The sequence below is a fragment of the Amaranthus tricolor genome, chromosome 8 (genome assembly GCF_026212465.1).
Source record: "Amaranthus tricolor cultivar Red isolate AtriRed21 chromosome 8, ASM2621246v1, whole genome shotgun sequence".
NCBI lineage: Eukaryota > Viridiplantae > Streptophyta > Magnoliopsida > Caryophyllales > Amaranthaceae > Amaranthus > Amaranthus tricolor.
Window position 1 is genome coordinate 27,653,755 of NC_080054.1, and position 13,070 is coordinate 27,666,824.

At 30.6% G+C, this 13,070-nt stretch overlaps 2 protein-coding genes across 2 annotated transcripts; one reads left to right on the top strand and one right to left on the bottom strand.

The window, feature by feature from the left end:
* Positions 1-147: 147 nt before the first annotated feature.
* On the bottom strand, positions 148-4,295 carry LOC130820666 (protein BRICK 1). The gene is made up of 2 exons (XM_057686122.1): positions 3,792-4,295; positions 148-1,245 (listed from the first exon to the last, which is right to left on the bottom strand). Exons 1-2 carry the CDS (start codon positions 3,922-3,924, stop codon positions 1,124-1,126), a joined length of 255 nt encoding a protein of 84 aa, XP_057542105.1. The 5' UTR covers positions 3,925-4,295; the 3' UTR covers positions 148-1,123.
* A 2,045-nt stretch (positions 4,296-6,340) lies between these two features.
* On the top strand, positions 6,341-10,726 carry LOC130820667 (uncharacterized protein At4g37920). Its single transcript, XM_057686123.1, has 6 exons — positions 6,341-6,662; positions 6,748-7,019; positions 8,510-8,675; positions 9,377-9,621; positions 9,705-9,892; positions 10,195-10,726. The coding sequence occupies exons 1-6, from the start codon at positions 6,464-6,466 to the stop codon at positions 10,403-10,405; spliced, it is 1,281 nt and encodes a 426-aa protein (XP_057542106.1). The 5' UTR covers positions 6,341-6,463; the 3' UTR covers positions 10,406-10,726.
* Positions 10,727-13,070: the final 2,344 nt, after the last annotated feature.

Here is a 13,070-nt window from a genome sequence, read left to right on the forward strand (position 1 = left end):
GTCTAAACAAGTGACTAAGTGAGCTTTGAAATTTCAGTAATTCTTAATTTGGGTTTTGTTCAGTTGTTCTATATATTTTTGATGTCGATTGTTTTAAATAGTAACTACAAAAACCTTATTGTATACCAGTTGATTGCTATTTTGAATACCGATCACTTTCCGACCAAAACAGGTGGCCAACTGTGGTCATTTCTTCAAAGAATTACATTAATTTGCTTGTTAAATTTCTAATTCATTCATTTTGTATTTGGTAAAATCGCTCTTTAAATCTTTGGAGCCAACAGCAATTTATATGTTGGTCACCTTGCTCTCATCAACTATCAGATGTACCATATCGCAAACCAAACATAATCAGAATCTTAAAAATGTTAGTTTCCCTAAAATTTTCTATTCAAGCCTAATGTAAGTTTCCTAATATTAAAATTCTAATATCAGACAACTTCTTTACAACACATTATGCATGAGCATGAAACATAATAGATTAATAAGGATGATGGGAAAGATCAAGCCTTCTATATCACTGCTTGGCATAATCTTGTTACAAGCGACAAGGATGTTGTCATTAATGCCTAACAAATTAATAAAGTAACTTTGTTCGATTGTAGAAAAATTAGATTGAGAAGGTATAATTCAAGAGAAAACAAGCAACGCCTCTCAAAAATTACTATTACTTGATATTATCAAAAGATAACGGATAAGGATTCAATTTACCAAGCTATTGACTATTACAGCTGTGGTTGGTATATAGAAATTTAGTGTGATTTTGAAAGGAAAATGTGTTGGTTCAATGGTCATTTTCTTCACAAAATGCATTCTAATGCATTATCATTTAAAAAAGATATAAGATGGTAGTGGAAATTTATAAACAAATAAACTTTTTTATGATTAAAGTTTCATTTCTATGAGAACAAATGGATACATTTCTAGAAATTTACACCAAAAATCATTACAATTACCAGCATTTAGAACTAAAAACCAAACCGGCCGTAATTTATGTAGAAAATGAGAACTTAAATGGAAGATACAACGATATAGTCAAATCCTTCTATGTTAAGCAACTTTTAACAACTGAGTGGCATTACAACAAGCACTGCTTCCAACTTAAGAACATGATTTGAGTACCTCATTTGAAAACAGAAGGGTTGGCTGATGCAGTACTCACTTGGACCTCAAGTAGTTCAAGGCGCCTTTCTAGAGTGTCAAGCTTCTCATTCAGTGCTGCTAATTTACTCTTTGTTGTAGCCTCTGATAATAAAAGGTAACATAGCACAATAAGAACTCTTGAAAATTGTAATCATATATTTACTATACAAATATATAAAAGCTTAGTGATAACTACAACTTTATTACAAAATACATGATTGATGTTTCTCTTTTCCAAAAGCTAATAAAAGCTCAGTTATAGCTACAACTTTATTACAAAATACATGATTAAAGTTTCTCTTTTCCAGAAAGGCAAAAATAGAAGAAAACAGTATTGCATGAAAATCAAAAAACCAACCAAATAGGTATCAATTGCCAAGATTGGATCAAGTATATGCATAGATATAATGAGTTTCCATTGGCAGATAAAAGTACAACAGAGAAAAAGCTTTGAAATGTTCTGTAACACACCAGCCAAGACCCGACCCAATACTAGTTAGTATGGACACTTCGAGTCTGTCCACCAACTCCAAAAGACCAATTCCTTATTAATATTCAACAAGCTAACTATTATTACAAGGCTGGCTCTATATATAGCCTAAGCCCAACAACAAATACTAAAAATAACAACTATAGTTACTAACAAAACCGAAAGACTAACTAATAATAAAATGTCGATAAAGCCCTTGGACCCTTTGACCCAATTCATTACATGTTCAAGACTAGAGTGGAAGTACTCCAATTCATTACATCACAACAATGCCCTTAGTTGTTCCCACCTAGGAAAACTTTGAGGGGTTTAATAGACATACACAAACAACTCAACCAGCCCATTTGAACAAAAATAAGGTAACACCACTCATAAGTACAACTACTGGTCAAGCTTTACCAGTCACCCTCGGTAATACCACTCAGATTGTAAGACTTACTACAGCTACAAGTCATGCTTTACCACTCACTCTCAATATTAATCCCATAGTTCAAAATATCAACAATGAAATCCTCATGAAACATATTGACATGCATATACATTGAGCTGAAATCCAAGAATTAATATAATCAATAATAACAATGTTTTCAACTCAATCGGTCTTCCTCTATTTCCCTCATTTCATCTTTAACATTTGGAGACATATACGCGCATTAATCCAGAAGACCATTATCAAATGCACGAAACTCAGTCCATCAATCCTCCTCTTGCATTTCCATCTACTCAATTTACACCCTTATATATTTATTCATATTTGATCCTAACTCAGTCCATCAATCTTCCTCTTGTATTTCAATCTACTCAATTTACACCCTTATATCTCTAATTCACAATTAAAGACTTGGACACAATTAAAGAGCACTAAGCGAATTAGTGCGAGAGGATTAGGGGAATGTTTGTCAATGAGAGGCTAAGGCTTGTCTTTGCTATCTAGCCTTTCTTATGTACGGCCACTCCAAATGACCAAGTCTACACAAGTAACACATGTTAGAGGGCCCGAGTTTGATTTCAAGATCACCTTCGACGATCAAGTCAATAAGTACACCAAAGAAATACATAAGAAGCCCAATCTCAAGTGAGCAATGGGCTTTTCCTTGAATGAACTTGCTAGAATTTTTTATGGCGTGAAGCGTTAGATGGTGTTCTTTAAAGCAAGCGTAAATGCAAAAAGAGTTAATGTTATTCTCCAAATGATTGAGAGTAAATAGCAATAAATGAGTTAGAGAATTCAACATAAGCTCTCTTAATGGTGGAGCATGTTGGTGTATTTATACCAAATGATTGACTTGGAGCAGTGGGAATCCTAGTTTACTAAGGAATGTCTCTCTTAACCTTTGTGTGCACCGTTGGTATGTTCTCATGGTCTCACACCTTTTCCTTAGCTATATTAGTAGAGTCAGCTATGCCTTCTGACGTAATGGTTGTCTATTGGATGTTCATGCAAAGTTCACATTTTACCCAATTTGTGAAAACTTCTCTTTTTTGAATAAAGTAAGCCCTTGTCCTTTCATGAAAGCTACCATTGTAGTGATGCATTAAATGCCACATTCTCTATGAAATTTGAGAAGATTTCCCAGCCAAGTGTGCAGGATCAGGTTTCAGATTGAGGGAAACTGATCCAGATACATACAATGTCAAATGAATATGAAATCTTCCTTTGTTTCTTCTAAAGCATTTTTCCGTTCCAGCTCATCAAAATCAAAGGTCACTTTGTTCTAAATTTTGTGAGATATGGAAAAATCTTGGTTGGCAAAATTATTCATTTGCAAATTACTAAGAATACAAGAGAACAATGAATTGCTAAAGTCACAAACACATTAATTACTATACATGAGTCTTCTTATTGTTAATTTATTTGTAAATCAATTACTCCTTCGTTGTGGACCTGTTTCAAACCACAAATGAACAACTGATCCCTAAATCCTTACAGAAATTGATAAAATCTAAACAACCAACGCAAAATTTTCATCCCCAGAACAAATTCTCATAATCTCTACCAATCTCTTAAGAAAATTTTACTTTTATTAGATAAAAGACAGCAAGATGAATGCAAATACAAAATCACATCAATAATTGATAATTGAATCATTTCCAAATTCCAATACAAATCATAGCAAAATTATGTTTATTAGTAGCAAATTCCAGGGGAAAAAGTTACCAAATTGAACAAGAAAGTCGAAAAGGCGTCGGATGTTGAGAGAGATATGAGAAATGAACTCTCGATTTTCCCAATCTGCCTGCACTGCAATTCCTACATTCACCGCATTTGTTATTCCTCCCGCTTTCGCCATTTCTCAAACCTCTTGTTTACTCCAAAAAAATCCCCAATTGATTTCAACAGAACCCTAAATTAGGGATTTAAAAGTGGTTTATGCCAACAACTGAATTCAAGATCAGTTTATTGGCTGCAGCGGAAAGGGAATTCCCTTATCAGAATTCAAGATCAGTTTATTGAAAAGGAAGTATCGAAAGGTTTATTGGTTGATTAGTTATCTTTGCAGTCCTTTGAAGGGAAGATTCGTTTTCCTCACTCAGCAACCAGATTACTGTTTTTCAACTCATTGTAACTTTTTTAGAACATTTCACGACCAAACAATCTCAAAACACAAACAAAAAAACTCATAAACTAAAAAGTTTTGGTTAGCAAGTACGAGGCGTGTCTCATACAATAATCTGTGCTTTTTAAAATGTATATTTTTTCGAATAATTTGCCTAAATAGTATTGCAAAAGAAAAAAAATAATTAATTTAGGATTTACTAAATTCACTTTTCAAACTAGTGTTCATTTAGAAAAACCATTAAATAAAACTATTTAATTGTGGTTTATAAATTTCGAACATCTTAACTACCTAGACAAATCAAATAGAACCCAAAATTATATTTTAATTAAAACTCTTACCAGGAAAATAAAATTTCAAAGGTCCTTTTATTCCTCTATCCCATCAGTAGATCAGATCATTAGGCCTTTCTTTCAAAAAAACTACTCCTACTTAATTAAAACCTCAATTTCATTTTGATGAATTGGAACAAATAGAATTTTAATTTGAAATTTGTTTATTGTACAATGGAGATACGTGTAATGTTCTTATATTTTTCATCTCTATTTTTAGTTGTTCTATAATTAACAATGATGGTTATTGATGCATATAAATAGTGGGTTGTGAAAGTTCTTCCTCTAAGGTGGGATGTGCTTTCACCCGGATGCAAATAAGTTGAGTTGAGTTTCAAGTTTCGGTTATAAAGTGTTTTTTTTTTGGTAAATGCAAAAAAAAAAAAAAAAAAAAAAAAAAAAAAAAAAAAATTTGCCAAGAGAAATGATGGTTATTGATTTTAATTTGGTTGTGAGTTTTTGCATTTACTTAGTTGAATTAGGAATTTTTAAAATATATTACAGATTAACACGAATAAAAATGCAGGAGTCATAAAAATTGATACTCCCTCCTATTCATCTTAAGTGTCCCATTTACTTTATGCATTCTATCCAATGCATTTATTCAATTCTTAATATATCGAGTTATGTATAATTAAAAATTATAAAAAGTTGATATTAATAATCTTTACATCAAAACAAATCAAATAAGATCCCACATGACTATGTTTTAACTTATATATTAATAATAAAATGCAATTTAAAAGTAATAAATGAACAGTGTTTCAAAAGTAAATGGAACACTTGAGCTGAATAGGAGGGAGTAATACAAAGGTGAACATGAGCTGTAACAATTCATCAGTTTTAATAATTTAGGAATTTGCATATAATTAAACAAGCTTGTCATTATGAGTATTACTATTTTTTATTGAACAAGCTTGTTATGTAAACCAAGTCACAATAATATTGATACTTCTTCGGTTCTAAAATACTCGCTACATAATGATTTTTGACACTATTTATTACTAAACCTTATTTTATATATTGCGACTAATGTGTAAGAAAAAAAATATCATCAAGTGGGATCTTTTTTGAATACTCTAATTGCATACTTTCATAATGTTAAGTTTTTATAATTTTTTGATATGCATAGTTCAATATATAGATGATCAAAATAACACATTAGATTGCGTAAAAAGTTAAATGTAACAAATATAGTAAAACTGAAAAAGTATTTAATTTAAGGCACTTATAATATTAACTTGTGCTTGTGTTTTTTTCCAAGTATATTTTGCAGCAAGAACCTCAAAATTCAGATTTGAAACTTCCAAACCATAATTATATAGTTTGATTTAATTTTGTTTTATAACTAAATATTAGTTTGGAAAATAAGTTTTAATGAATCTTAAAATGGGTAATTTTTTTCAACACTAATTGGGCAAATATTCTGTTTTTCCTATACAAAAAAGCAAATAAAAACTATTAATTTTGAGAATCAAGTTTTATTTTAATTATGACAAATTCTATGTTCTACAAGCAAGGTTTTATATTCGATTCTCATATTGCGCTTGGATGAGTAATCCATAAAACCACTATTGATTTTAGTAATACTTTTGATACAAAACAAAACTAAGCAAAATTATTTTTTTAAATTTTTCTCATAAAAACTACTAATCCACATAGCATTTTTATACTTTTAGAAATTAGTTAATCCAAATTACAACTTAAAATGAATTATAGTTTAACAACTCACAAAATCATATAAACTCATAATTTATATAAAGTTATAGATAATACTCATCACTTTATTATTATTATTGTGGTTCGTTTATCACTATTTGTTGGGGGAATTTTACCTAGTTGAAGTAGTAGTAGAAGGCAGTGTTCTAGACATGCGGCCTGCGCAATTTATATCTAAAACCTCTAATCTTCGTGCTAGAACTCCTGAAAAGCTGTAAAGAATGAGTCGCACCATTTTAAGATTACAATTTTCAATCCCCATCTCAAATTTTCCCTCCATTGATCCTTCTTCTCACATTTTCACATCATCACTTGCTAAATTCCCCTTTCTCTCTTCAATTTCATGTATCCAAACTCTTAAACCCTTAAAAACAGCTCAAAATCTCAACTTCAAATCCACCATCTTCAATTCCAAGACTAGTAAGTACAATTCATCAGTTGGGTTATTTATTTAATCATCTTTGTTTATTGATTGTCAAGTTTTGTTCTTTTTTCTGGGTTTTAGATGCTCATGCTGCTGGTGCCCAAGTGGTGGAAGATGAAGCAGAGGTTGAAGTTGCTGAAGGTTTTACAATGACCCAATTTTGTGATAAGATGATTGATTTGTTTATGAATGAGAAACCCAGGTCTAAAGATTGGAAAAAGTACCTATGTTTTAGAGATGAATGGAAGAAATATAGGGACAGATTCTATAATAGATGTCAAACAAGAGCTGATATGGAGATTGATCCTGTTTTGAAGAAAAAATTAAGCTCTTTGGCTACCAAAATTAAGAAGGTAACCTATTTTTTTCTCCATTGAAACATTTTTTTAGTTTAAATTGTAACCTATCTTGGAAACTGTTCGCATTAGGACTTCTTTCTAACTCATGAGAACTGAATTTAAGGGGGTTTAAGCTTTAAGGGTGTGTTTGGTTTGGGGGAAAGCATTTGCTTGGAAACAATTTGCCATGAAAACTATCTATTAAGGAACCAACTCAACTAAACATATCCTGAGGCCTCAACCTCAACCAAAAGCGTAAGCTGATGGTTGAGGCCCAGGATATATTATATACTCAAACACTATCTTGACAATGTAAAATGCAAATGGCAATTGATTTTCTTTTGTTTGATTTGATGGGAAACTATTGGGAAATGGGGATTTTGAGGAAGGAAGAGTGGAGGAAAAGTGTTTTTTCTTCCTTTTTTTGAGGAAAATGTTCCACACAAGTTTTTCATTTTATGTTCCTTGTCAAACCGAACAATGAAAAATGAAGAAAATGTTTTAAGGGAAGTGATGAAAAAGGTTAAACTAAACTAAATAGATCTTATTAGAACTGAGATAAGCTGGGTAGAGTAGGTCCTTGTTGGATAAGTATCTTTTCTTTGGGGTTGTTCTTTAGGACTATTTTTGATGTTTTGGTGACTTGAACTGAGTCTAAGCCAAGGGAAGAAGAAACAAATGAGGCGTGTTTCTAGAGAGCAAATGTCGAGTCTACATTTGTTGGGCTAGAATAGAAGACGAGTCGGTGTTCACTATCTGAAGTTTGGGTATCTTCTAGGAGCAAATGTTGAGTTGTCGTTTTGGAGCTTTGGGAAAAAGCCAAGTCGGCTTTTAGTGCCGACCTTGAAGAGCAGTTTCCAGAAGAGAGCGCCGAGTCGGCGTTTCTTGGACCAAGGGAAACGGCGAGTTGGCTTATTATGCGCTAACAATTACGTGGGTTTTCTTAGCCGGTTTTTCCTAGGTTTCTTAACCTAATTTCTTTGTACGAGTGGGTTACTAAACCCCTCTCTAATTAGAATTAGGGTTTAACAAGAGACACAATAGAAAGAAAATGAGCCACCATTGGAGAGTTTTAAGATTCATCTTTTAATCTCCATTCAAAAGTAAAATTAAAAGTCTGGAGTGTTCTTTATTGTATCTTCTTGAATCTTTTATTGTTGCTTTATTGTTTTTGGGGTAATTGCTTTCGTTGTCCGCACAAAAAGTACTAACAATTCAATGGAACTCATCTGAAGTGAACAAAACTCAGTGCATAGTGAAATGTGAGTAATAAGAGATGTGATTAACTGAACCGTGAACTAAAAACAACTTAATCGAAGTGAACTAAATAGTTGTTTGGGAGAACAAGACATTAGTCTATCAAAAGATAAGTGTTGTTAGAATATTGAAGAAGTATCAATTTGTATGGCTTCTATAGATGTAGAAAACTTCATTGTATATGAAAGATATAATATAGGCTGGAGACATAAAAGAATTAATGTTCTTATATGAATGAGTTAATGCAGATCGATGATGAAATGGAAAGACATACTGATCTTTTGAAAGAGATAGAAGATAATCCTACAGATATTAATGCAATTGTTGCTAAACGACGTAGAGACTTCAATGGGGAGTTCTTTCGTCACCTCACTTTTCTTCAACAAACTTATGACAGTTTGGAGGACCGTGATGGTAACAAACTTTTGATTCTTTCTTTATGGAGTAAATATACGTATATTCTTCTCATGAAGTATGCTCATTTTCTCGTCTTGGATGTTGTTGTTTGTGTTAGCCAACTTAGAGTTTCTTCGGGAATGGAAATCTTAGATCTAGCTGATTCAAATGTAATAGTACTTATTATCCCCTATACATAAGATTTCTTTATATGTATGAACATTGAAATGTTAGAAGTTCTAACCACACCACTGTTCTCCCTTTGAGGATTTTGTTGAGTCTGTAGATAGGAGCTATCAATGTGGTATCAAGAGAGCAGATTACATCAGTAGCATATAGTTGAACAATATAGTTCCACTCATATAGCCTCTCTCTCTTTTTTCCTTTTTGCACATTTAAGTTATTTACAAATTTGAAGATAGTCGAAGAATAGTGGACCAGTGGCATCTGGAGGTGTTCAAAACAGTCCCGATGATTCGATATTTACCCGATCTTGTAACCGAACCTGAATTGACCCAATATAAAAATGGATTAGCAATTATGTAGAAACCAACATAGATACAAGATCCGATTATGAACCGATCGGTAACATCTAATTCGAAATCGACCCGATGACCCGAATGAACTCCTCTAGTGGCATCGATTGTAATTTAACAGGAGTTGACTATCGTATTCTTTTCTTATCTTTTTCTCTTATTGTTTCTATGTTTGATGCACAGGTGTTGCTAGGCTTGCCGCTAGGTGCTTGTCTGCAGTCTCTGCCTATGATAACACGTTAGAAATCGTGGATACATTTGACACGGCTCAAGCTAAATTTGATGACATTCTGAACTCTCCATCCATTGATATTGCCTGTGAGAAGATAAGAAGTTTTGCGAAGGGAAAGCAACTTGATTCTTCGTTGATATTGTTGATTAATAGCGCGTGGGCTAAAGCAAGAGAATCCACGACCATGAATCAGGAGGTCCGATACCCCCATTCCTCTTTTTTGCACCAAATAATAGTTGTTTTAACCAAAATCTTTCAGTTTCTAACACCGATTTGCAGGTAAAAGAAATCATGTATCGTCTGTACAAAACGACAAAAAGCAGTCTGAGAAGCATATCACCGAAGGAAATTAAACTTCTCAAGTACTTGCTTAACATAACAGACCCTGAAGAGAGATTCTCTGCACTAGCTACATCTTTCAGTCCCGGAGGTGAACATGAAGCGAAAAATCCCGATGGTCTTTACACGTAAGGAAGAAATGGAACTTTAGTTTAAATTCGAATTCATGGTTTTGTGTAGAGGTGTTCATTCGGATCATCGGGTTGATTTCAATTTAGGGGTTTTGTGTCTATATTGTTTTTTGCATAATTTTAAATCATTTTTGAAGTCGGGTCAAATCGGGCTCAGTTATAAGGTCGGGTGAATTTCGAATCATCGGATCTGTTTTGAACACCTCTAGTTTTGTGTGGGATTTCATTTGATACTATTATGGTTCTTTAGATCAAAGATGCATTATAGAAGTTCTTGTATCGTGCTTTGATTGGAACAGGACACCGAAGGAGCTGCATAAATGGATAAAGATCATGCTTGACGCATACCATCTAAGTCAAGAAGAGACGGAGATAAGGGAAGCGAAGCAAATTAATGAACCGGTGGTTATCCAAAGGCTTTTCATCCTGAAGCAAACAATAGAGGAAGAATATTTGGCGCGAGAAGTTGGAGCAGGTTTAGAAGCTAACAAGTCCGAGGAAGAATTTTGACACATTCTTTATACAATTACTAGTACCCGTTGTGCTATAGAAGTCGTATGTAGTTTGGCTGGTTGAAAATCGGCTTAGCTTCTTGTACATAAATTTCTGCGGCAGCTTAAATGCGTGGTGAGGTTGTCCAGTTGCGTGTATTTTGATGTTGCTCATCGAAAGCACATTGTATTTGACTAATCATAGTTCTTAAGGTCTTCATAAGTTGATACAGAAATGAAAACAGAAAGTCATTAGGAATTTCAATGCAAATAAATTTATTCTGTCTAATGAATTTTTATGTGATGAATTTGCGGCAAACTGGTAATTGATTCATTCTTACATATCATACACAAATTCAAAGGAAGCTAAGTGAATTAGCCAAAACATACAAAAATAGAAACTCCACCTGATCACTTTGAGATGAACAAATATTTTTTTATAATAAACATGCTGATTTTAAGCTTTTAACTTTTTCATATGATAGATAAAAGGTTATATTCTTTGTTAAATTAAGTATTCATTTTAAATATATTTTCGAGAAACGTGCCAAACAAGAGATATTACAATGTTAGTTTTTATAAAAAAAAAGTTGTTATAATAAGTAATAATAACGTAAATTTGACTAAAATTGTAACCTTTTGTCTATCAAAGGGATAAAAATGTATGTCTACTATGTAAAAAAGTCAAAAACTCATTGTTATTACATTAAATTTTTTGTATAAAATAGAAAAATTTTACTCTCTCCGTTCCTTAAAGAAGTTTTCATATGCAATTCTGGGGTGTTGTAATTGTTATTCTCATAAAGAATCTTTCTATTTATATCACAAATTTTGGTCAAAAATAACCTTCTTTATTCTTATTTTGATATTTTAATAATGCTTATAGTCCCCACATATCTTCAATTACTTCTTTTTAACATTTTTATATTTCTTATAGTTTCCATATGTTTCTCACTAACTTTTTAAAAATATTTTTTTATTAGTTATGGTCGTCATATTTTTTTCACTAATTTTCTTTTAATATTTTTTTATGTTTATAATCCTCATTTTTCGTCAATCAAATTTATTATTTAATAAAATACTATATTTATTATTAAATAAAATTTATTTTTTTAATTATCGTGAATATTCGTTATAGGAACTTGGTATGGAGTATTTACCTAATAAGTGACCTATGGAGACAAGTAAATATATAGGCACACATAAAGTATAAATAAGCTAATGAAAGACTTGGTTTGCAGGAGGGAATATTTGCCGCCCAATCCTTAAACATCGTCATTCTTCTTATTTTATTATCACCTTCTCCCTAAATGAAAATTACGAATTTGTCTCTAAACTTTAAAAAATTACGAATTTGCCACTGGACTTAAAATTTCTTAACAAATGTAAATCGCACTTAATAACACAATTATAACTTTAATCCCGAACATTTTTAATGTAATTCGAAATTCAAAGAAAAAAATTAATACAAGTCGCACAAAAAGTGCGACTGGAATTATTTTTAATTTTATTTTTTTTATTAAACTATTAATAAAAAATTAAAAATTAATTAACAACTAAATTTTAATTAATATATGATTATCATATTAAAAAATAATTAAACATTTAAATAAATTATTTAAATTCAAAACTAATTATTATAATAACATTATCATAATATAATAATATATTAAAATAAAATAATTTAACATTTATTGAATAACAATAACTTAACAAATTAATTAATTAAACAAAAGAAATTTTATAATTCGAAATTAAAAAAAATTAAAAAATAATACCAGTCGCACTTTTTATGCGACTTGTATTAATTTTTTTTTTAAACTATTAATAAAAAAATTAAAAATTAATTAACAACTAAATTTTAATTAATATTATCATAATATAATAATATATTAAAATAAAATAATTTATTACAACATTTATTAAATAACAATAACTTAAAAAATAAATTAATTAAACAAAAGAAATTTTATAATTCGAAATAAAAAAAAAAAACCAGTCGCACAAAAAGTGCGACTGAAATTATTATTATTATTATTATTATTATTATTATTATTATTATTATTTATATTTTTTTTTGATTTTGAATTATAAAATTTCTTTTGTTTAATTAATTTATTTTTTAAGTTATTTTTATTTAATAAATGTTGTAATAAATTATTTTATTTTAATATATTATTATATTATGATAATCTTATTATAATAATAAGTTTTGAATTTAAATAATTTATTTAAATGTTTTATTATTTTTTAATATAATAATAATATATTAATTAAAATTTAGTTGTTAATTAATTTTTAATTTTTTATTAATAGTTTAATAAAAAAATTAATACAAGTCGCACAAAAAGTGCGACTGTACCTAGGTCGAGTCGCATTTTTTTGTGCGACGCGACCTAGGTACAGTCGCACTTTTTGTGCGTCTGGTATTAATTTCTTTTTTTTTGAATTTCGAATTACATTAAAAATGTTCGGGATTAAAGTGATAATAATGTTATTAAGTGCGATTTACATTTGTTAAGAAATTTTAAGTCCAATGATAAATTCGTAATTTTTTAAAATATAGGAACAAATTCGTAATTTTCATTGAAAAGTGGCGATTTTTAATAATTTCCTATTTGCCACGTGGGGCTGTACTTTCAGTAGCAGCAATGTCACGTTCCAGTAGTACACTAGTACTCTAG